General features: G+C 32.2%; 1 protein-coding gene across 1 annotated transcript; it reads right to left on the bottom strand.

Moving 5' to 3' along the window:
* Nucleotides 1-1,346: 1,346 nt before the first annotated feature.
* Nucleotides 1,347-24,696, bottom strand: LOC134704850 (heparan-alpha-glucosaminide N-acetyltransferase-like). Its single transcript, XM_063563633.1, has 17 exons — nt 24,364-24,696; nt 18,436-18,590; nt 17,484-17,617; nt 16,960-17,075; nt 16,382-16,451; nt 15,314-15,386; nt 14,523-14,650; nt 13,743-13,850; nt 12,678-12,826; nt 11,584-11,696; nt 10,837-10,958; nt 10,021-10,147; nt 8,869-8,955; nt 7,723-7,797; nt 2,848-2,918; nt 2,168-2,280; nt 1,347-1,662 (listed from the first exon to the last, which is right to left on the bottom strand). Exons 1-17 carry the CDS (start codon nt 24,410-24,412, stop codon nt 1,487-1,489), a joined length of 1,866 nt encoding a protein of 621 aa, XP_063419703.1. The 5' UTR covers nt 24,413-24,696; the 3' UTR covers nt 1,347-1,486.
* Between the last annotated feature and the right edge of the window lie 79 nt (nt 24,697-24,775).

Here is a 24,775-nt window from a genome sequence, read left to right as displayed (position 1 = left end):
AATTTATTAAAAATGCCGTTCCTTAAAATAATTTATTTTGTACTTAAAAAATGATTTGATACGTTTCGTGCTTTTTATTTCTAACTTATTATTATCATAACCAGAGCTGTGTTTCTTGTTTTAACATGAATTCTCCACTTTTGAGAAATTCACATTAATAAAGAATTTAACAGCTTACATTAATTCAACTATTTGGCTCTGGTTAATTTCATACATTATATTTTCAGTATATAAGACTGTTCATTTCATTTTGTATTGTTTCGTTCGATTCGTTTCAATTTCTTCCGTTTCGCACTTTACATGTACCCCTCTCTTCACCCCTTTTAAATTTTATTCTTTGGTAAAAACATTAACAAATGTATAATATATTTTATAAATATAATAAAAGACACGTTTAAAACTCTTGACTTGCCTTGTTCGGTCCAAAACATTTTAACAAAATGGAATTTAAAATCAAACTTTAATCCAAATTCCCAAAAACTGATATTTAAAAACTTTTTAAAATTTCGAATTGATCAGTGTAATACGGATTGATTTTGCTTTATTTTAAGTTGTATGTAAAAATTTTAAAAAAATCTTCAGAAATACATCATATTATATATGCATATGATAAAGACACGTTTAAAACTCTTGACTTGCCTTATTCGGTCTTATTCAAAACAGAGTTACGACCATCCCAATTTTTCGTTACGACCATCCTCAACATTTTTGTTTTTTTAGTTACGACCATCATGCTGGAATTTTTGGATGACTATTTTACGAAAATTGGAATGTTTTAATGCATCAAATTTGGTTTTAATATCACCGAACCACCCAATAGTATGTATGAGACGAGCGGTTTGGCTCAAATGAACCTTTTACTGCACGAAAATCGAAAAAGAAAAACGTATCCCTAGAGTTGTCTCCCATCTCCAGATGGTCGTAACTTTTAGCTACGACCATCCGCTTACCACCAGTGAATATAATGGATATTGTTTTGCAACTGTCAAACACGTGAAACTAAGCTATTAAACCAGGTTTACTCCACCATTTTGATTGTGAGAAAATAACAGTACCAAGCCAAGAATAAGACAGTAAGTTTACTTTATACTTTGACACTATATGTATTGTTGCAGTAATATAAATCAGGTAATTAATAATCAGAGTTGTGATACCATTAAAGGTTCAAATATATGATTATTCTATAATTAGTGCACTTGTTGCTTGTTTCGTCCAATCAAATATATATCTGATCCCATCAAAAACAGCAAGTGACCTCTGGTGCTCTGGTAGGGTAAGTGAATCACACCCCTGCTTATCTATTTATATCTCCCACATGAATAATATCATATAAAAATCAAATCAAATGAAAATTGAATACTTTTATTAATGCCAATACTAATAAAAGACTGACACAAACTATATATGAACAAAGTTCTGCAAATATAATCAAATGAATGAGTTGAATTTGTAGACTGTGTTGTTGTCAAAGATGTCATGTAGCTGTTTAGAGTGCCACAAATATTTTCTTTTTGAACATCACATAAGCAAGCACAACATATATTGACGTATCCCATACAGCCTTCAATAGAAGACTTAAATGATCATCATGGATCTGCCAGTTCACTGGGAAAAATCTGTAGAAAATGTCATGGCAACAGTAAACCACTATAGAATTCATTCCTGAAAAATTCATTCTAGACATTAGACAGGTAGATTGTTTGAGGTAATTTGTATAAAGATGTGTTACGTGTAATTATGTTTTTATGAATATTTAAAGTCATTATACGAAGTATTGCAAATTTCACATTAATTGATTCTAGCAGAGACAGCAAAGCAGGTCTTACTGACAACATATGGCCCACAAAACATTTCTATTCGAATTTCAAAGAGTGAAAAAAAATTAATGACTTGGGTACACAGCTGCTATAGTACAAGCTGTATATAAACTGCAACTCTGTAAAATTGTACATTAACAGCACATTTTTAAATCTGTGTTTAAGCTTAACATATAGTTTCTACCACTGCATCTTGTGTGATACGATCTATATCCCCCTTTTTATAACAGTGTTACAGATGTACAATTGAAATGCATCTTTAGAACTGTACATCAAAATTACTTGTACCAAAGTAGTTGTGTGAGATAAATTGGTGTCATCATTATTTCCTTTAGACGTATCTTACTTACCAGGATAAATAAATGGGTCTCCTTCCCATATTTTCAAGATGTCTATTGTAATGTACATTGCTGATAATAACAGAAAGGCAAATGATGCTGTCACTAAGATGAAGGATATTGACCTAGAATACATCTAAACTTTAATCTGATATAAACATTAGGAAAAGATGAAGAACACATAATGATATTCATTGTTTGAATAGTTACCTTAATTTGTACAAGTGTATACTATATACTGTACAAACAATCAACGAATAAAAAAATATCACACGAATGGGAGTTTAGCTAGCTCTCAAACCAGGTGTTTCTTCTAAAACGCTTTATTAAATCTGTATAATTTGAAGACCCAAGCATGTATATGAACTTATCATAGATACCAGGCTTACAATTTTGTACGCCAGACTCGCATTCCGTCTACAATAGACCAATTAAAGACTCTCGAATAACAATGTAAAATAGTCAAAATCAATTACGAAGCATTTTCGAAAGAATTTGCCAAATAAAGCCCCTAGGGTATTTTTCAATAGTATTTTGAGAAATTATTGTTAAATGTTTTCAATGAACATATTAATGATAATTCATGTAAACACAGAAGTACTGACTAGTGGTATATGTCATTATGAACATCTAATTGCATAAATTGAAATATCACAGTTATCGTAAATAAATAATATGTCAAAAAAACTTACCAAAGATTTTTGTTTAAAGGAACCCATCCATCATTTTGTGACCCTTTGCATAACACCGCACCGACAACTCCCTGTCAAAAAGTTATGGTAACAATCAAAATTTCTATGGTGGATATTAAAAACAGTCACAACTGTTGTTAGTCTTGTGCACTTTTTTCAGAATTTTTTGTCTTGCCGTTTTCAGTTTATTTTCGATTAATGAGTTTGAATGTTCTTTCCGACACTATTTGTAACTTAGAGATAGTATATGAAAGTTACACCGTAAAGTGAACTGTATATATATGTTTTTTTTTAAATCACGAGGGAATCGTCGTCGGTTTGTCCCTACTTCCGTATTCTTTTGAATTATTATAGACCCAATACAGACGCCGTATCACTCTCTTCTTGTCTCCCCTCTCCTTCTTCACGGCCGACACTCGGCTAACCGAGAGATAGGTCAGTATGCGGCTATATCGGCGATGGGTCTGTTAATCGGGTTGGCTAAAGTCTGTTAATCAGGTGTTATCGTGAAAATCAGTGCAAGGTCATTATGTTTCATTGTATAACTTTTAATTATATTTATATCATAAAAACTATTTATGTCTGACAAAATGATTTGGAGTACTGAATCCAGTAGTGTAATTCTTTTTTTTCTAGCTTCAATAAACGATCTATAAAATGAAAAGGCGAGTTACTCGTCAGTAAATTTATACACATTTTACACACACAAAATGTACACAAAAATAACAAGTTGGTTGAGTTTACTTGCATGCAATCTTTTGAACATCAAAGAAAGACTGGCATTATGTTTGTTTACCACAGTAACATCAATATGTGAAAAATCTACACGAGAAACTGTATTTTGGTGACATAAATCAATTTTTGATGAAAATATGGTCTGTTAATGGGTCGGATGTATAAAACTCGGTCTGTTAATTGGTCTGTTAAGAGTTATGAATGACATTATTAGTATAATTTAATTGCTATATGGGGTGTTTTCTGAATAAAGGGATAGGCTCAAGATTAGTGGCTAGAATATATGGAAACAGAACATGAACAATGAAACATAAGTATAGACAATGGAATCTGAAAACTGATAGAAATGATTTTAAAAAGTGTAAAATCAAAGTAATATTAATTTCATTAAAGAATTGTCGCATATATCATGTGGATTCTGTTTCATTGATATGAATGGCACCAATTTGTCATTTACATAGTTAACAAGTACATAAATCAGAGATAAACTTCGTAATGTTTTGATTTTTTTTATCAAGTGAACTGAAATATGTTTATAATGCAAACACATATAGACAAACCTTTCAACATCAACCTTTCTCTACACCACCTTGAATGTCACTCGATAGAAAAACAAGCACCTTTCCGGACTGCGAGTCGGCTAAATGACTTACGATATCATAGGAATACATCATTACTCGAAAAATAAAATTAATACTATACATTTATTGTGATTTACAGGAATGTAAAATTGTCTTGTTGTTACACATAAAATCAGCACCCAACACTAATATAAAAAAAAACTTACTAATGTCTATTTCTTGTTTAGAACCACGGTTTAGAACTTAATTGGCACAGACATTTCCTTAGGCGGCAGAAAATGAGAATGATGACTCGGTACAAAGGAAAAAAACATACCGGAAATAAACTCCTCATAGATACCAGGACTGAAATTTGATAATTGCGCCTTATATTTACGCCAGACACGCGTTTCGTCTACGAAAAACTCATCAGTGATCGTGACGCTCGAAAGAAATGTTTAAAAGGCCAAAAACAAAGTTGAAAAGCATTGATGAAATGCAACTAATACCGGCGTCACACATCAGCGTATAGCTCCGGCGTGTTAAAAATCGTTCATTGGCGTACTAGAAGCGTACCTTAGGCTAAGCGTATATCCGGCATTCAAGAAACGTACAAAATGTATGTTGTGTGTTTTTTATGCTGCATAAAAATTTCCTCGGGTTGTAGCGTTAATCAAGCGTATTTACTTTCATTCAGTGGCTAGAGGTATAGGGGGAGGGTTGATATCTCATAAACATGTTTATCTGATGTACAGTAGTTGTCGTTTGTTTATGTAATATATACGTGTTTCTCGTTTCTCGTTTTGTTTATATAGATTAAATTCGGTTTTCCCGTTTGAATGGTTTTACACTAGTAATTTTGGGGCCCTTTATAGCTTGTTGTTCGGTGTGAGCCAAGGCTCCGTGTTGAAGGCCGTACTTTAATCTATAATGGTTTACTTTTTAAATTGTTATTTGGATGGAGAGTTGTCTCATTGGCACTCACACCACATCTTCCTATATATATTATCCCTTCCGCAATTTTACGCCTGTCCCAAGTCAGGAGCCTCTGGCCTTTGTTAGTCTTATATGATTTTTAATTTCTTGTGTATCATTCGGAGTTTATTATGACGTCCGTCCATTAACACTGTACTAGTATACATAGTTTTAAGGGGCCAGCTGAAGGACGCCTACGGGTGCTTGAGTTTTTCTCAACATTGAAGACCCATTGGTGGCCTTTATCTGTTGCCTGTTCTATGGTCGGGTTGTTGTCGCTTTGACACATTCCCCATTTCGTTTCTCAATTTTACCTTTGTATTTCGACGACCTCCAAACTTATGCAACGCGCTTTGAACAATTGCTAAGCATTTTTATGGCGTGCAACTAAAGTATACCGACTTTGTCAGTTTTCTCTGTAGGTTTGGTGCACGCCGGTCTATCCGCCAATGTGTGACGCCGGCATAAGATATTCTATTCCTGAGGTAAAAAAGCCTTATAAAGAAAACGCATAGAATTTAACCACCTGCATTGCAACACATTACAGATTCATAGATGTTACAGATTTTGAACAGACAAAAAAATAAGGCTGATAACTTGGCGTAAAGAATAAATTCATGCGAATTCGAGCAGCCGATCAGTCCATATGACGCTAATTTGAAGTGACACACCCTTTTAATGAAATGCAGAGAAAAAAAAATTGCTCTTTCTATAAGGATACTGTTGCACTGTATTGTAATTTTTTCGTCACAAGTACATCTTATTTTTTTCAATGTGAAAATGTCGTGGCTAAATAACTCTTAACTGACACGATTTAAATTATCCAACCCATTAACAGACTGTATTCCCCTTATATTCATTAAAATGTGGTATAACTCAACTTATATAACAATTATGAAATATTCATCAACGACAATTGCTTTTTTTAGAACCAAAGTACTACTTTGTGTCCTTTAAATCATATCTAAAAATGATTTTTGGCCTTTTATCTAAATAAAGGCAACAGTAGTATACCGCTGTTCAAAACTCATAAATCCAGGGACAAAAAACAAAATCGGGGCAACAAACCAAAACCGAGGGAAACGCATTAAATATAAGAGGAGAACAACGACACAACACCGAAACGCAACAGCACACAGAAACGGACCAAGCAACAGACAATACACCACGAGAATAACAAATATAACATCAAAACCAAAAACATGAATATGGGATAGACAAGTACCGTGCCACGTCTTATCTAAAAAATAAGAGAAAACAGAAACGACTCAACGTTAAAATGCAACACACACACAGAAACGAACAATATTATAACAATGGCCATCTTCCTGACTTGGTACAGGACACTTTTAAAGGGGAATAAAAGTGGTGGGTTGAACCTGGTTTTAAGGCATGCCAAACCTCGCACTTTAATGGCACAGTTAAATATAACATTGAAATGAAAACAAAATATTACAGGACTACAATACAAATAAAAAGCAGAACATATTAGACAAAGAAAAGCATGATTAATAGATAACAAAAAGCATCAGGTTTAAAATTCAATACGCCAAAAAACGCGTCTAGTCCACACGAGACTCACCAGTGACGAAAAAAATACAAAATTGTACAGCACTGAAGATCAAAAGTTGAAAAGGTTTTGCCAAATACGGCATTGTTTGTATGCCCAGGATAAGAACATTCATATTATATAAAACAAAATTCACACTATTGCAAACAGTAAATTTTAACAAATGAATATGAAAGAGATATACATAATGAAACTGAAGTAAAAACTAATTACAGAAAACTAAACCCGAATACATAACGCCCAGATATACAAGATCGAAAGTGAAAAAAGTACAAAGTTGTACAGCACTGAAGATCAAAAGTTGAAAAGGTTTTGCTAAATACGGCATTGTATTATGCCCGGGATAAGAACACTATTATATAGAACGATTCATGCTATTGCAAACAGTAAATTTTAACAAATGAATGTGAAAGATATATTCATAATGAAACTTAAGTATTAACTTATTACAGAAAACTCAACCCGAATACATGATGCCAAGTTCAATACAGCATAGACACACCAGAATCAGTCCAGGCGTAAACGCAATTAAAAAAATGACGTCACATACGATGGCGAAAAGGCAAACGTTATGCTACATTAGAATTTATAAAATTTAGAAACAGCATGACGTCACACATGAATCCTGGTACTTTTGATAACTATGAAAAACTATAATTTAAAAGTGAGCTAGATCTAAAATATTGCTATGCGTACAAGCATAAAAACACATACTTGCGCGACGCCTTTTCGTTTTACTCAAAATTGCGCAGGCTATGCATTTTTTTTAATGGCGGAAAATGTTCTATGATAGATATCATTTTGTCAGACACTTTTCTTTTTTTGATGTGATTCTCATAATATGCCAAAAAATCTGTATATTTAACAGAGTTTAACATTAAATTGTGAGTTTTACTCTTAACAGACTTTAGCCAACCCGATTAACAGACCCACCGCCGATATAGCCGCATACTCAATATAGATTAACCGACCTATCTCTCGGTTAGCCGAGTGTCGGCCGTGTTCTTTATTTACAAAGTATGAATCTTTACTTACTGTTAATACACCCCATATAATCCACCTGATGATTCTTTCTTTATGTGATTGAAAACAAATCAGTATTCTGCCAGCCTAAAAACAGATATTTTAGTTAAAGATGTACCTTATTCATTCATATTTGATAACTATCTACCAAGTCAAATGTATCAAGAATTAAAAACGCCAATGTTTTTTATAGTTGAAACATGATAATTATCAATTAATAAGTCCAAAAATAACAACAAATTCAAGAATGTGTTACAAGGATGTTAACAAACTGAACGCTTTTAAAGTTCGATATCGGGTATATCTTATCCAATTTACAACATTTAAAGTTCGATATCGGACACCCAACAAACTAACGATACACACAAAAGAGCAGATATCTAATCCGTTTTTCAAAAAAGATACCAACGCGTTATAAGCTTAAAAACATCAGACACCATATTTGGTTGAAGCCATCTGCTTTTTCAACGTTCACACATTTAAATACGTTGAAGCCAAATTTGATCAGCTTAGCATCAACCAAGCCTCCATACTACAGTCAAATATTGTTTTTTGCAGGTAATCAACCTGCGCTATGAAATAGTCCTTGCTACAACCAGTGTAGCTAGTATCACAGATCATCAAACAATCAACATCAAAACAGTCCATGATAAATGCCGAATAGTGTTTACTCTACGTAGTAGATACAATAGGTTTCCGATTGACTCAATGTATGGTGTATACACGTTGTTTTCTTCATATCTTTGTCCAGTATTTTATTCAACGTTGTGAAACTTGTTGTAAAACTTCGATTTCAATGACACGATACAATTACAAAAAAACCCGTTTTGCGATTTGAATCCTAATGCTACAGAACCAATAGTCACGAACTCTATCACTTCTTATTATGCTTTGGAATAGTTTTTTTCCTGTATTTGAAAATGCATTTTTTTTATGTTATTTTGGTTTATTGTTGATACGACAGCTAGTCACACAAACAGCTATACTTCTCTTTCAAGAAAATTTTATTTCATAGAAGACAATGAAAAACAATCCTTTGTTGTCATAATATGTTTACTTAAAACATCATATGTTAAATATTTGTTTATATACAACATATATATTGGTTTTTGGATAACTAAGTCATGTTGTTACCTATGAACCAAGTCTATATCTTACCTGTAACCCCAAAAAACAAAGAAATATAGACGTCAAAGTTCCCAGAATTCCTTCAGGATCATGTGGTGCAGTAGTTTGGTATATCTTCTGTAAAAATTTGAAAGCTTTATTACATGTGTTTTAACTGTTTTTCAAACAGATATATCATGTTAAGGAGGGGTTTTTGCGAAAAATACCAGTCGCGGGAATGTTTAATTTCACGAGTCGGAAGGCGAGGGAAATTCATTCTTAAGACTGGTATTTTTCGCAAATACCCCTCAAGAACATGATATATCTGTTTAATTACACCGAATGTTAATGTTCAAAAACGCATTGATGATCGTGATGCTACAAGCGTCCAGTCGGATAGAGTATTTTTTGACAAATACCACGGCAGAGAGGGTAAAAAAGGCATATGCTTTTGGCAAATACCCCGGCGTCGTTAAAAAAATTAACGATATTCATTTTATAACAGTGAATTGGTGAAAAATACACATAAGGTGTAATTACAATCTAAATCCAATCCTTTTTGTCATATTCTTTACAACGCACACAAATGTCGGCATTCACATCAAAATCTAACAAAACATTTAAACAGACTTATTGAGAGAGGATATAGTTTCAATACTGTTGTCAGGTCATTGAAGATGGCATACTTTTGTAATGTTAATATTGATTCACTTACAGGGTCTTTCCATAAACACAAAAACAATTATTCTAAAACCAGTTTTTGGCATGATATGGGTTATGGTCTTCTCATATTTTTTTTTATGATGGTATGATATTTAACCCTAACGTAAGAAATTGCACCTGATTTTAATATAAGTAAGACCTATTCTTTCAATTAATCAGTTTTATTCATGTCTGGAGCTGTCATATCAGTATCTATCAGTTGTCCGTTGTTCATTTAAGTATCATTGTCATTTTGAAAACCCATTGGTGACCTTGACCATATAGATATTTTTTCAAAGCGCTAGTAAAGCATACATTGAGTAGTTGGAAGATCATAGCCATGAGTGCAACGAAGCCTTTATATATCGATGTACAGTAGTGTCCCTGTCGTACACTAATTTTATTTACAGTTTAGCAGTTTTATGGTTATATATATATGATTTTTGCCAAGCACTAGCATATCGATGTACTGTGTTGCTCTTTGCAAGTTGAAGTGTTTACCTTAGGAGTTGGATTGCCATAGATATGATTTTTACCAAGCACTAATACATCTATATATTGTGCCGCCCCTCCGGTACAGTTGTAATGTTTTCCACCATCATGTAACCCACCAGGTCCAATATAACCACTGTATAAATACAAAACTTCATCATGTAACCTCCATATATGGCTACTTTCATAGGATACTTTTTAATTGATTAAAATTTTATTTCCTTCAAATACGCTATATAAGCATGTTTTTACTCTCTTTCAGCTTTTGAAGGTAAACATCGTCACATGCGAAACCAGGTTATGTGTTCCCATCCAGGACTTCTGCGACCATCTCTGTTTTTGATAAGGCTCGGATTACTCAGTCTTCATTTTTACTTGTCCTGTTTGTTGTACTCATTTACGTTTTCATTATTATTCGTTTTTCCAATGGGGTTATTAGTCGACTTATGAATTTTAAATATCCCTTATTAACTGATGTATCTGGTTTTATATAGTGGTACCTGTACATACTGTGTTGCATTAAGTATCTTATAAAGATGTGAATTGTTCATGGAAATCTATTTAATACGATTTTATAAAATTTTAAATATATGAATATACATCTGTTATATGAGTTTCATCCATTTGTTTGTGCTCTAAATGTTTGTCTCAAAACGTCTGATCTCGTGCATGCCTGATGCAGTTTATTTAAAAATCATTGCTAGTTTAGATGAAAATCGATTGCATATGTTTTTTATCAAGCTTTACAACGTGTTTTCATCAGTTGTATCTGCTTGAGTATTTTTAAAAAGCAAATAAATATATAAGTAAACATATCACACAAACGTTGGACATCCTGGAAACTCTAGCTTGAGTGTGAGTCCAACATAAGCTGCGAGAATACCAAGGGAAATGATCCACTGCGGTGCCAAAGATAAGATATCATTCAGTGGAGCACAACTTCTTTCCTGAAATATATACACAATAATTACCATACTCAACACATATAAAGTTGGATGAATTGAATCTTATGAAAATCATTATATCAAGTAATTCGAAATGTGTTATACAAATAAAAGACGAATGAAGCGATTTTGGTTATTTTGGTGCTTTTCGATGTCCGATTAATATGTGTCACCTCGTTTTAATATAAGGGATCTATAATTATATTTAATAGGGTTTACCCACAGAATAATATGCTGTTTATCAAAAAAATATTTTCCATCTTTAGAGAGTACTTTTTTTTAATTTGTCTTACATGTACCTTCGGAATATTGTAATTTCTTATGAATATTAGCTCAATTATAACTTAAACAAGAAACGTCAAACTAAATTCTTATCTTACCTTTGGAATATTGTTATTTCTTATAAATATTAGCTCTATTCTATTATAACTAACACAAGGCACGTCAAACTGCATATTTGTCTTACCTTTGGAACATTGTAATTTCTTATGAATATTAGCTCTATTATAGCTAACACAAGGTACGTCAAACTAAATCTTTATCTGACCTTTGGAATATTGTAATTTCTTATGAATATTAGCTCTATTATAGCTAACACAAGGTATGTCAAACTAAATCTTTATCTTACCTTTGGAATATTGTAATTTCTTATGAATATTAACTCTATTATAGCTAACACAAGGTACGTCAAACTGAATCTTTGTAAAACACCAGGAATCCGAATATGTTCCAAGTCGACAGCTACAAAAATGAAAACATCACGTTATGAATATTAGTCGTCTGAAGGGCTACTAAATGTAATTGCAGTTCATGAATTATTAAAGAGATTATGGCATGATTTGTCCCTTATCCCTCACATGTATTACTGACAATTCATATATTCTAGAAAAATAAGATTGTAAATAATTTGGTAAAGCCGTTTGGGTAACTTAATTTTTGAACTCGAGCTTAACTTATAATGTTTTTTTTACTTTCATTTGGAAACACATGTAGTTTGTGTCGTTAGTTACTTTGACTAGGTTACAGTAAACCCGCGATAGTACAATCAGTCCCACAGTGTACATCTACCCGGTAACCAGTACTTCGGTAAATGTATGTACATTTCGTCTTTACAAACAAATAATTCTGCAATTGAACGCAGCTTACTGTTGGAATTGAAAATTGAGAGTCAATTGAGATCAAACCTTAATGAAATAAGAGATGACATAGAATTATAAGTGTAAAATAAAAAATTAAAAGACAAACACTTCTGTTGGTTCACATATGGACTCATTAATGCATGAATAGTATCCTTACTAAAAGTTATTAAAAATTTTATATCTTCACTAGATCATGTGAACGTCTTTTATTTCTAAACAACTCTTAAAAGTAACATTCACAATACTTTTATTATTTCATGTTATTTAACAAAATTTGATAGAGAGATATTTTCATGATTTTAGATGAGACACCTTAATGATAAAAAAACTGAAATGAAAGATAACACCAATCACTCTATCGTATGTACTATGAAATAAAAGTCAAGTCTATGTTGTTCTCAATATGTTTTTTTCTCTTAAAATGTCCTATACTAAGTCAGGAAAATGACCATTGTTATATTATAGTCCGTTTCTGCTCTTCAGCTTAATACTTGTTTGGCTTCTGTTTTCTTTCTTTTCCGTCACAATGATGTAGACCCAAAAACTCAATTTAGTAATATTGATCATAAAGCTGTATACTTACGTCCCCAATTAGTGTTAAGAATAATACCGAAGGCAAACAAAAGCGCAGATCGTTTGATTATTTTCAGTAATATCTGACATTTTGTATTATTCCGTCTGATCATCCCTTTAAACGAAAAATTCATTGAAGTTCCCATTATGAAAATAAACCTGAAAATAAAGCACAACCATGTAAAAAGTAAAATCACAAAAATACTGAACTCAGAGGAAAATCAATTTGGAAAGTCCATAATCACATGGCAAAATCAAAAAACAATACGCATCAAAAACGAATGGACAAGAACTGTCATAATCCTGACTTGGTACAGGCATTTTCAAATGTAGAAAATGGTGGATTAAACCTGGTTCTATAGCGTTAACCCTCTCACTTTAATAACAGTCTCATCAAATTCCGCTACAATAATCTTGAAGACATTTCACGGTAAAAGTTTGCATATTCAAATTTTGAATATTGTAATTAACGTTTTTTTTTCTATTTAATATACGGTTAATACATTTATCTAGTAAATAGAAATTTAAAAAAAAACGAATGAAGAACAACTGTCATATTCCTGAAAATAACATGAATAGCAAACTTTCAATAACATAATTGTTACCCATTCGTTTGAAGTGTTTAAGTTTTTGATTTTGCCATTTGTCAAGAGACAGTCTTTCTTGAAATTTCTCGGAGTTCAGTATTTTTTGTGATTTTTCTTTTTACTACAAAACAATAATATTTAATGTTATTACAAGTATCAAAAGGTCATAAAAATCAACGTCCATAATAAGATGTTTTTTTAGAAGTTTATATAACTGAGAAACTTCAAATTATGCAAATAAATAAAGTACCAATGATATATTACCATGCTTATAATTAAATAACGAAGTTTGAAATAATTTGAATCAAACATTTCGTAAAGCTTTGTCACATAATGAGGGGAGGGATTTTTTTCTGAGTTAAAAACAACCTTTACAGTCGATCTACAGAAAATCAACATAATTCCTGTAAGCCCAAAATATGGTGATGCTAAGTTGGTAATGCTATCGGGGACTAATCGTTAAAATGCAGGGACATCGAGAAACTTACCAAGGAAACACTAAATCTGCTACTGTCAGACCATTCCATGGCGGGTGGTCAAAGAACCAGTACCCTCCTCCACCATAGTTTACAAAAATCATTACAACCAAGCTTAATCTAAACAAATAATAACTCAATTATAACAAATATTATTACATCCAAGCTTATTCTAAACAAATTATAACTCAATTAACACAAATATCATTACAACCAAGCTTAATCTAAACAAATTATAACTCAATTATCACAAATATCATTACCACCAAGCTTAATCTAAACAAATTATAACTCAATTACAGCAAATACCATTGCAGTCAAGCTTAATCTAAACAAATTACAACTCAATTATCACAAATATCATTACCACCAAGCTTAATCTAAACAAATTATAACTCAATTACAGCAAATACCATTGCAGTCAAGCTTAATCTAAACAAATTACAACTCAATTATAACAAGTATCATTACAAACAAGCTTAATCTAAACAAGTTAAAGCTCAATTATAACAAATACCATTACAGTCAAGGTTAATCTTAACAAATCATATTAATTGTCACAAAAATCATTACAACCAAGCTTAATCTAAACAAATTACAAAAGCTTGACTTCCCTATTCAAGCAATACCATTGGATTTTAACCAAATCATAATGGAAAAATAATTAACCGGTCAGGAAAGAAATAATCGGCTATAATGAAATGAACAAGTTTTTAAAATGAAGACTGCAAAAGTATTTATTAATGAAAAAGGTGGTTTGTTTTTAAACAAAGACAAGAATATGTGACGTACCCTCTAAACGTATCCAATGATTTCAAACGGGTTCTCTTATGATCTTTGGTAGACGAAGATTCCTCTGGTTGTATTTCAACTTCTGTCGTTTGCCCATTGTCTTGTGCCTGACTCTTTGTGTGATGACTCTGTAAATGAAATAATGTCACGAAGGATATGAATGATAGTTATCGTTTACGAAGCAAGACAATTCTAAATAGATATAGGAAGATGTTGTCTGAGTGCCAATGAGACAATTCTCCATCCAAAATAACTATTTATCTGGCCATATTCTATATTTCAAATTCATATTAAAGAAAATGATTATAAAGAGTATTGCCCTCTATGTAAACCGTTACATTTCTCTGATTTAAATATTGAAAAGGAACGACTAAAGTGTACAAACAAATAAACTTTTTGTTTATCTCGTAACTTTTAATTGATAAAAGTATAATTTAGAAAATGAATTTAAAGAATAAAAATGATAAAAAACCAACACCGTGTATACCCCAAAAAAAGTAAAATCACAAAAATACTGAACTCAGAGGACAATTAAATCGGAAAGTCCATAATCACAAGGCAAAATCAAATGACAAAACACATCAAAAACGAATAGACAACAACTGTCATATTCCTGACTTGGTAGAGGCATTTTCAAATGTTGAAAATGGTGGATTGAACCTGGTTTTATAGCGCTGAACCTCTGACTTGCATGTCAGTCGCATCAAATTTAATAATATTTTTGATGATGCGTGAACTAAACAAACATACATAATTGGTACCAACACAGCAACACATTTTGACTGCCTTACCGATAATTTCAGATCCTTCTTCGATTTAGTCGATGGTTCGGTTACATCTAATGATGAACTTTTCCTTGCTTTTCTAGATGAATAAAAATTAAAAGCAATTGAGATCAACATAAAACGTTGAGATTTAAATAAATTAGAATTATAGATGGAACGCCAACATCGGTTTGAACTGTATGATGCAAACAAGTGAACATGTAGACTTGCTCACCATTGAATTCACATAAGCACCTACCATACTAAACACTAAAATAATCCTTTAAGAACATAAAGCTTATAAGTGAAATAATCCATTTCTGGAAAGTTTAGACATTTAAGCGACCCTAAATCATTATAGATACAAGCCTTTTTATCAGTCTAACGAGTTTGAACAACAGACCTTCATTTCATCATTCACGCTGGAATAGAAAATGCAAAAAGGTCAAGTAAGTTCAAAGTTGACACCAATTTTTTTTAAATGTTTTGCCAAGTACAGCTAGGGTATTCTTTTGAACAAAATGTCAATTAAGAATTGCCACTAGTGTAGGTTTCATTTTTTCAGTAAAGCAGTAAATAGAAGTTAAGACATGTTTGGTCAAATCTTGATAACATTGCATCCTTTTTTGGGGTCTTGCTTACTAGGAAGTTGGGTGGATCAAAGGTTTCCGGAGTTAAAATACAAAACTTAAATATTGCTTTTGAGGATAAATTGTGGTCTGTTTCACTTACAGAGGCACATATATCATACACTTTTAATTAACATGAACGGCGTCAATTTGTCTGCTTCAGATTGGCATTTCGACAGTAAATAATAAAAAGTGCCTTGTTTTGAAATTTTATTGATTGTTTTGAAGACTTTAGTAGGTCAACTTTAAAACATTGAACACATAATTATTAGGTAAGTTTCCCATTTAACTTGAAAAAACGTTAGTATCCGCGTAATGTAACGTAATGTATCAAAGTTGGTGTATAACGACGCTGAAATGTCTGGTGGAGGACAAGTGATTACGATAGATTTGAAAATATCGTTAAATAAAAGTACTTTAAAAATATTACGGTTTTAAAGTGATGATACATTACATTAATGCTTACCCAAAAACGAATTTTGCTAGAACGATTAGAACTGGCAATGCACATAGAACCAGGAACACGTAAAGAATTGCTAAAAAGGCAAATAAAAAATTCTGCAAAATTAACCTGCAAAGTTTTGGTTCTGAAGATATAAAATGTAAAAAGCTTGTTTGTTTTCGTTTGCATCCTTCCTAGTGGAGATGCATTTGATTGTGCAGATAATTGCTTGTTTGTGTTATGTTATCCGACATCATTGGATAATATGGTTGTCCACTACAATAATTCATTTGTTAGATAATTGATCAGCGGTTGCTCGATTAATGTCCTTAATGTTCGAAATTTAGCAGAAAAAAAAATGACATAAAAAAAAGTAGGAGTTATCTATATGATTTGTGACTTTGCCTGTTAAAGGTGTTTATTATCACACAAGTTTCTAGACGTCTCTATATATGTACAGTATTGAACGGTTCTTGAATCACAATTATCATCAAGTAAGCGGTTGATATGAAAAAATATTTTTTAATACTAATTTAAGTATATAAACTCACACTTCTTAGCTAGTAAAGACTTTTAAAAGAGTACTACATATTTATACGTACGCATTTCAGCAGGTAATGGATGGTTAATAAGGAGAACGTCACATTCTTCTGACTTGTATGTTTCATCATCTACAAACAACCAGTAATTCCCTCCTTCTGTAAATTTCTTATGAAACCTACATTAAATCAGTAGCTCTATTTTCATTGTTGAACACGTTGCAAATAAACTCATATAGATACCAGCACTAAATTTTATATTTACGCCAGACGCGCTTTGTCTACAAAAAACTCATCAGTGACGCTCGAATCCAAAAAAGTTTAAAACACCCAAACAAAGTAAGAAGTTGATGAGCATTGCACATTGAAAAATACCGTTAATCTACATATCACTGTCCTGTTCGTGTCATTACAAATTTTTAAATATTGTAGCTCCCTTAAGACAACATAGAAAATGTTTTTAATCAAAAGTATAACATAAAATAAGACATTAGAAAAAGACTTTTCTTTTTATGTAATGTAACTGAAATCCACTGAAATATTAAGAAAAATACAAAAAAAATACCATTTGGATAAAAAAATATTACCTGCAGAAATCTTCCTCGATATCTTTACTAGGGTGTTTTCGTTTTAAGACAATAGTAGTTCCAAAAGTAGTATTAACTGGTAAAGTCATTTGGGAAGCTGTATCTGGTATTGTAGTCACGTGAACAAATGGACACTGTAAGTAATGGTTATGATTTGTTATTTACATAATTAAAGTTCTTAAATATTGTTTTCATATCTTATTCTTTTACTCTCTTATTCATTTACATATTAGTACTTTAAAATGATTGGTTTATACTGATTGTTTAAATCTAAAGCGATACGTTAATAGTTATGTCCTTTCGTAGCTTTTCCTCTTTTGTTATATTGTATTACTTTGAATAGCCCTTTAAAATACAATTTTTGCAAAAAGTAGTCATCGTGAAAATAAACAGAAGGATTTTCAAACTTAAAAAATAAAATACTGAAAAAGGAGTTTCTTAAGAATAACAACATATGCATTTAAATTGAGGATGGAAATGGGGAATGTGTCAAAGAGACAACAACCCGACCATAGAACAGAAAACAGCAGAACAGGTCACCAACAGGTCTTTAATGCAGCGAGAAATTTCCGCACCCGGAGACGTCCTTTAGCTGTTCCCTAAACTATATATATTGTAGTATATTTAATTTTTTTTAAAATAGATTCTGATTCATACACGTCAATTATACGATAGAGTGATAATGTATGTCCAGCTCCCAATATTGCATCAGTCAAACTGTATGCAAAACTGATAACCATTTGAAATTCACCGTTGTGCGGTTATCATTGGCCTATTTAGTCATACTGACTTTTCAGTATCGATCGTTGAATGGTTTTAACGGGATAATAGATTAATAAGTGCATCTAGTTGCTAATAAATGTCTAGTACATATGTATGAATGGGTGATATAATTGAATTGATTTCAAGCTTTACATAAATAAGTATAACTGGACATGTTAGTTATAACTACCTTCCAGCATTCATCATTGAGTGCATATAACTTGATAATCCAGTTAGAGGAGGCATTAATGGTTAGCCAACCTTCGTCCAACCCGTGTTCCAGAAAATCATTACTGTGCAGTTCCGCATACCGTATATGATGGTCAGCGTTTACTACAGACACAACTACAGCAAGAAACAAAAGCAGTTAGTCGATGGTCAAATATCATTAACAATTAAAGCAGAATCAAACATAGGTAAAACAACAAAGGAAATCACTCAAAAGGTAACGAAAATCAGAAATTCGGAATTTGCTCGGGATTCACTTATCTAAAACAAATTTGAGATGATTCCTGATTGATCGCTTCTTTTTCAGGCCACTAATCAAATATGTTTTTTTTTAATTGAATATTCAGGCCGTCGCAAGTAGGATAAATCGATTACGGAGAGTGAGTTAATTATTCGGATTAATACATCTTTGGCTTTGGCTCTAATCGTTCCGGATAAAGTTAAATAAAAACAAAAATATGCGCACGCATGAAAATGTTGTTTCAATTCTGTCCCTTCCTTGCCATAACTAAGTGTACATAGTTCATGAACAATGATGCCCAGATTTAAGAATGTAAGATTTATCTGCATTATCTTAACTTTTACTATTTAACATAAACTGCTAGACTGGCCGTGACATGACTTTAAAAGGGAATATGATACGATTTTGGCCCCAAAAGACGTGGTTGATAAACCAATTCAAAAATATGAACAAAACAGTTTGGAAAAAGACAATTACACACAAAATTAAATTGAACTGCAACAAAAATACTAAGAGCAATATGTCCAGAATGGTGTAAAGGAAAGCATGCGAAATATCAAATTGAAAACAAAACGATAGGATTTACTTTGAAGTAGTCTCGTAACTTTTATACCAATAATGGCAAGGGAGTGATAATCCCCGAACAAAATTGATCTTTTCAAAAATTGTTGATTACTGTTGCACGGTCCGACTTTCAATGTGTACATTTTATTAGTCCACATATGATGTAATATTTCTTTAGATAAAGACAAATTGTATATCACCCATAAACATTTGACCTAAACTGAAATCGGTGCTGTTGGGGCTACTTTATTATGTTCTTTGATGATTTACTATCGGGTGTGAATTGAAGGGACTCTTTCTCATGTTCCTCCATAATTTAATATAGGGTGTGAATGGACGTGTGTCGGGTCATATTTTTGTTGATGGCGATGTTCATATTCTTTGGTGATTTTCTCATTTTTGTGACAGGGAATGTTTTTGACGAAGGAAATGTTTCATCGAGTTCCTTAAGGATTTACTATTAAGGCTGCCGGGGAATGTTTTGTGACGTAGGGTATGCTTTGCCATATTAATATAGGATGTTGATATTGGATATGATTGGACGTATGGTGGGATGTTTGTGCAGAAAATGCTTTGTCGTGTTCTTTCAGTATGTACTTCTGGGTGTGACTGGACTGTATTGTTTGCAGACTAAAATATTCAGTTTGAAATGTTTTTATTTGTCTTTACTGCCTTGATTATTTACACCAGCGTTTATGTTTCAACCGATATCGTTATATAATGGTACGGATTAGAATTGTAAGGACGTTGATGAGGTTTATAAAGAATATACTGATTACAACATTCAAGAATGATAGGGAATAATTGATTAATTGATTGGTGTTTAACGCCACATTCAATACTTTTGTGCTATTTCGTGGTGATCAATGGTCAGTGGTGGATTTCAAGGAAAGAACCCCTGACCTTTGAAATGACAATCATCGTCAATAAAGAACACGTTGCAGGATCTCAACATTGACGACTTCATGTCTAAACCTCCTGATTGCATCTGTACAAGTTCACAATTCACGTATTATCCGGCTGGCGACGTTATTACCGGAGACCTCAACATTGTCAATAACACTTCCCTGCGAAACTTGTTATCAAAAGATCCGAAATATCGTGAGCCTTAATCCATCAATTGGAAATAAAATTTCAAAATACCGATGGATTCATTCAAGATTATGCTAGGCAATGGGCTAAACGGGAGCAAGAAGACATAGATACTCCTCTTCAATGGATCGTTGACTCAAATCAGAATTAAGAAAATAAATGGGTCCAATTAACAGGAAACGTCAATTTTTTAAGACCCAAAGATTGCAAAACACTTGTCCTATCTCCATGACAAATATGTTTCCCCCCGCAGATAAAGCCCCAAACAACATTGTTTTTGTGTGTAAATATCATTACATAAACTGCTTGATAAATGAATTAGGCATTGCTAGTTCAATGGGAAACTCATTATATACCCTTACGACACTTATCGAAGAAGAAAACCTGAATAATCATAGGTCTGTTCAACCAAAGATGAAGAAATGGATTGGATACCTAAAGTACATAAATGTCCTTACAAACAACGATATATTACTTCCAAGTGCTCCAAGAAACCTCTTTCTAAATTATTTACATTTTTTAATCGGCAATCAAAGCCGGGCTCAAAAGTTATTGCGAACCTGCATATTCTAGCTATAGAGCTGGCATGAATCAGATGTGAGTACTAAAATTCCAAAGATCTTTTAGAGTACATACAATCAAACACTCTCTCATCTTGCAACAGTACATCGGATATGTTCCGTATGTCGTAACTACAATACCTTTCCCTTTTCGCGAATTTCACCTACCGAATTAGACTATTTACCAGAGTTGTAAGCAACTAGACGGGTGCCACATGTGGAGTAAATCTGCTTACCTCTCCAGATCACCTTTGATCACCCCCAGTTGTTGGTAGTGTTCGTGTTGCTTAGTCTTTTTTTTGTACATATGTTGTGTCTTCTGTACTAATATATGTCTGGTTTGTTTTTTTAATTTTCAGCCATGGCGTTGAGAGTTTATTTTCAATCTATGAGTTTGACTGTCCCTCTGATATCTTCAGTCCCTGTTTAAAAAGACGGAAGTCGAGTGCACCTGTTCAATGCAGGATTCGAAATCACAACCTCAGTGTTGACTAAGTTAAATGGATAATAACTCGGCCACCGATTGCCCCTTAATGGGGAATAATTGGATTATTACATATTTCAAAATGGAGAGTAATGGTCACAAATAAGTTTTACCCTAGTCATTTTCAGGGACCTATATAGCTTGGTGTTCTGTGTGAGCCTAGACTTCATGTTGAAGACCGTACTTTGACTTACAATTGTTTACTTTTTATAAATTGTGAGTTGGATGGACAGTTATCTCATTGGAACTCACACCACATCTTCTAATATCTAGAAAAGAGTTACGAAAAAAAGTATAAAAAATTTGGAATACAGAAACAAAAAATAACTGTTTCTTATTAGTTGTTTAAAATGGGATTTAAATGCTTCATTAGTAGACATTGCACAATATGACGATTTTTTTCACTGTTAAAGATCTATTACTAGTATTATGTCTTATATCTTTTGCGATGTAGACTTGATTCCTGTATTAACAGATCAGTAAGTTGAGCACGTTTACTGTGAACATTCGTTTAATTATAAGATACTACTGGTAAGATACTACAAGTCATTAGGTCCGGAATGTATGTAATGTACCGGTCTAACGTCAATACTCTCGTTTTGTGTCTAATTGCTTCTAAATGTCATAATTTTCACCAACAAAAATCAGGATTGATTGTGATTATTTGTTTTTCTCTCTAATAAACTGTTAACTTGTCTGGACTTCAGCGAGTATGAATCAAGTAAGACATTAACAGGAGACCTTCAATTAACCTCTAGATGTCTTTTTATTGTTTAAGCATTTTGCCTCTATTTGACAATTATCCTAAGCCTCCTTTCATTTTATAATGCATAAAGGTAATAAAATATGAATTCTGTTGTATTTCCTGATCATGTCATTACTCATTCGTCCATTCCAACGTTTTTTTTTCATAAATAAAAGTGCATTTGTATCTTATTACAACTAATAGTAATTCACAATGCAATTAGTCTTGCATAAACATATATTTAAATTGTTGAAATCAACTGCTTACGCCTCTGTATGCATTTACTGACAAGTGTACATCAATTTGATTACTTATTAACATCAGGTGTAAGCAAGTTAACTTATGTACCTTTATAATAAATCTTCAGACAAATGAAAGTCACTTGAAATTTATTGTTTTACATGGTTTTATGCAAATTGATATAAAAAAGACAAGGGCATAGTACTTCAGTGGGACAGGTGACCTTACACATGTTACATTTATTTGTACTTGCGATGGTCGGATGCGTTTTTGACTACAGACATATGATGTTTAATTGTAGTTTTAAAAGTCCGATCTATAATGGATTGGTATTCAAATTGCAAGAAATTACAAATTGTATAGTCTGATATTATAGTAAATGTATAAAATAAGGAGTGGAATGATTTATATGGAAACAACTAATAAACCAAATTCAAAACGACAATCTCAGCAAAAAATACGGTTAAAATAACAAAACCGTAAAATCAGCTACAAACAAAATGTTAGACGTACATCCGAAAATAGTCCAATCAACATTAATTTATGTAAAACCAATATCTAAACAACAGATATAACAAAAAGCAAACAACTAATTTATAGGCCCCTGACATGACTTTGGACATTAAAATACAGTGTGTGATGTTGTTAAACACGCGTTACTTAGCCAGGGACAATAATGTAAAATCAAAACAAATGACAGATATTTTGACACCTAATGCAACATTGAAAATAATGAAACTAGGACAAAAGTGTAACAACACAATAAATCATCAAACTGTAGAATCAGGTTAAAATGGTTTGAATCATAATTTAACATTTCTACAATAACAATAACCAAATTGACTGCAAAAGATGCGTATTTTGGTGGGGTTCGTGTTGTTTATTCTTTAGTTTTCTATGTTGTGTCATGTGTACTATTGTTTTTCTGTTTGTCTTTTTCATTTTAAGCCATGGCTTTGTCAATAGATATAGGAAGATGTGGTGTGAGTGCCAATGAGACAACTCTCCATCCAAATAACAATTTAAAAATTAAACCATTATAGGTTAAAGTACGGCCTTCAACACGGAGCCTTGGCTCACACCGAACAACAAGCTATAAAGGGCCCAAAAATTACTAGTGTAAAACCATTCAAACGGGAAAACCAACGGTCTAATCTATATAAACAAAACGAGAAACGAGAAACACGTAAATATTACATAAACAAACGACAACTACTGTACATTTGTCAGTTTGTTTTAGATTTACGAGTTTGACTGTCCCTTTGGTATCTTTCGTCCCTCTTTTTTGAAAATGTCTATTCAGCGATCATCGTGGCCAACATGTTTTAAAATCCAGCTTTGAAGAGTCAATCAAACAAAAATGAAATAGTATTCAATGAGTTGAAATAATCTAATTAGTTAAATCACAAACAAATCGAATTTTGATGAAAATTAAAAACAGATAGTCACTAATCAAACAACAAAATAAAAAGGGCAAACACATCTAACAAATGGATAGCAAGAGTCATATTCCTGACGTTGTACAGGTATTTTCTTCTGTACAAAATGGTAGATAAAACTGGTTTTATAGCTAGCTAAACGCTTACTTGTATGACATTTTGTTATATCCAATTTCAATAAAACACCATCTGTATTTTACGTCACACTGAGGTTCTGTCTACTTAGCTTGTATTATTGGGAAAATAACAGTTCACAAGCAGAGGTTAAAAAATGAGTATACTCATATACGATTTAACAAATATTTGTGGTGTGTATTTTATAATTTTTCAGTCATGAAGAATTCAAATATCGTGGAATGCAGCATATAGTTAAGAATTGAGCGATTGTTTTATTCAGATAAAATTTGTGTATCATTTGACAATTTATTAACATCTCAAACCACCAAAATATATGTTTGGCTAGAAAAGTAAAATACTATGATCAAAATATACACAATTTATAACAGCAAATAAAAAAGTACTTACAGTAGAGCATAGAAATCAAAACAAGCATTACTGGACTAATATGGTTCATTTACAAAGTTGTATTCCGGTATATTTGTTGATATCAAATATTTTTGATATCGTAAATAACTACATCTTTAAATACATAAAGTCTGTTTCGGTAAAGTAACAGTAAAGTAATTGCAACAACGTAGATATGTGGCTATTGAAGTAAGATATATAACGTTTACATGTATCTAATGTATATAGGTGATGGGTTATCTTATTTATTTAAAGTGCCATTGAAATGAAAAACATGCTTTGTGTTTTAAAACTAGATGTACCATGAGTAGGATTTCACATGTTAATTATTTTAGTTGTTACAATGAAAAGAAATGGAGCACAAATTTTCGATTATAATGAATGACCTGTTTGGACAAACTGTTAATGTCAT

Source organism: Mytilus trossulus, chromosome 2 (assembly GCF_036588685.1).
Source record: "Mytilus trossulus isolate FHL-02 chromosome 2, PNRI_Mtr1.1.1.hap1, whole genome shotgun sequence".
NCBI classification, from domain to species: domain Eukaryota; kingdom Metazoa; phylum Mollusca; class Bivalvia; order Mytilida; family Mytilidae; genus Mytilus; species Mytilus trossulus.
This window is presented reverse-complemented; position numbering and strand designations above follow the sequence as displayed.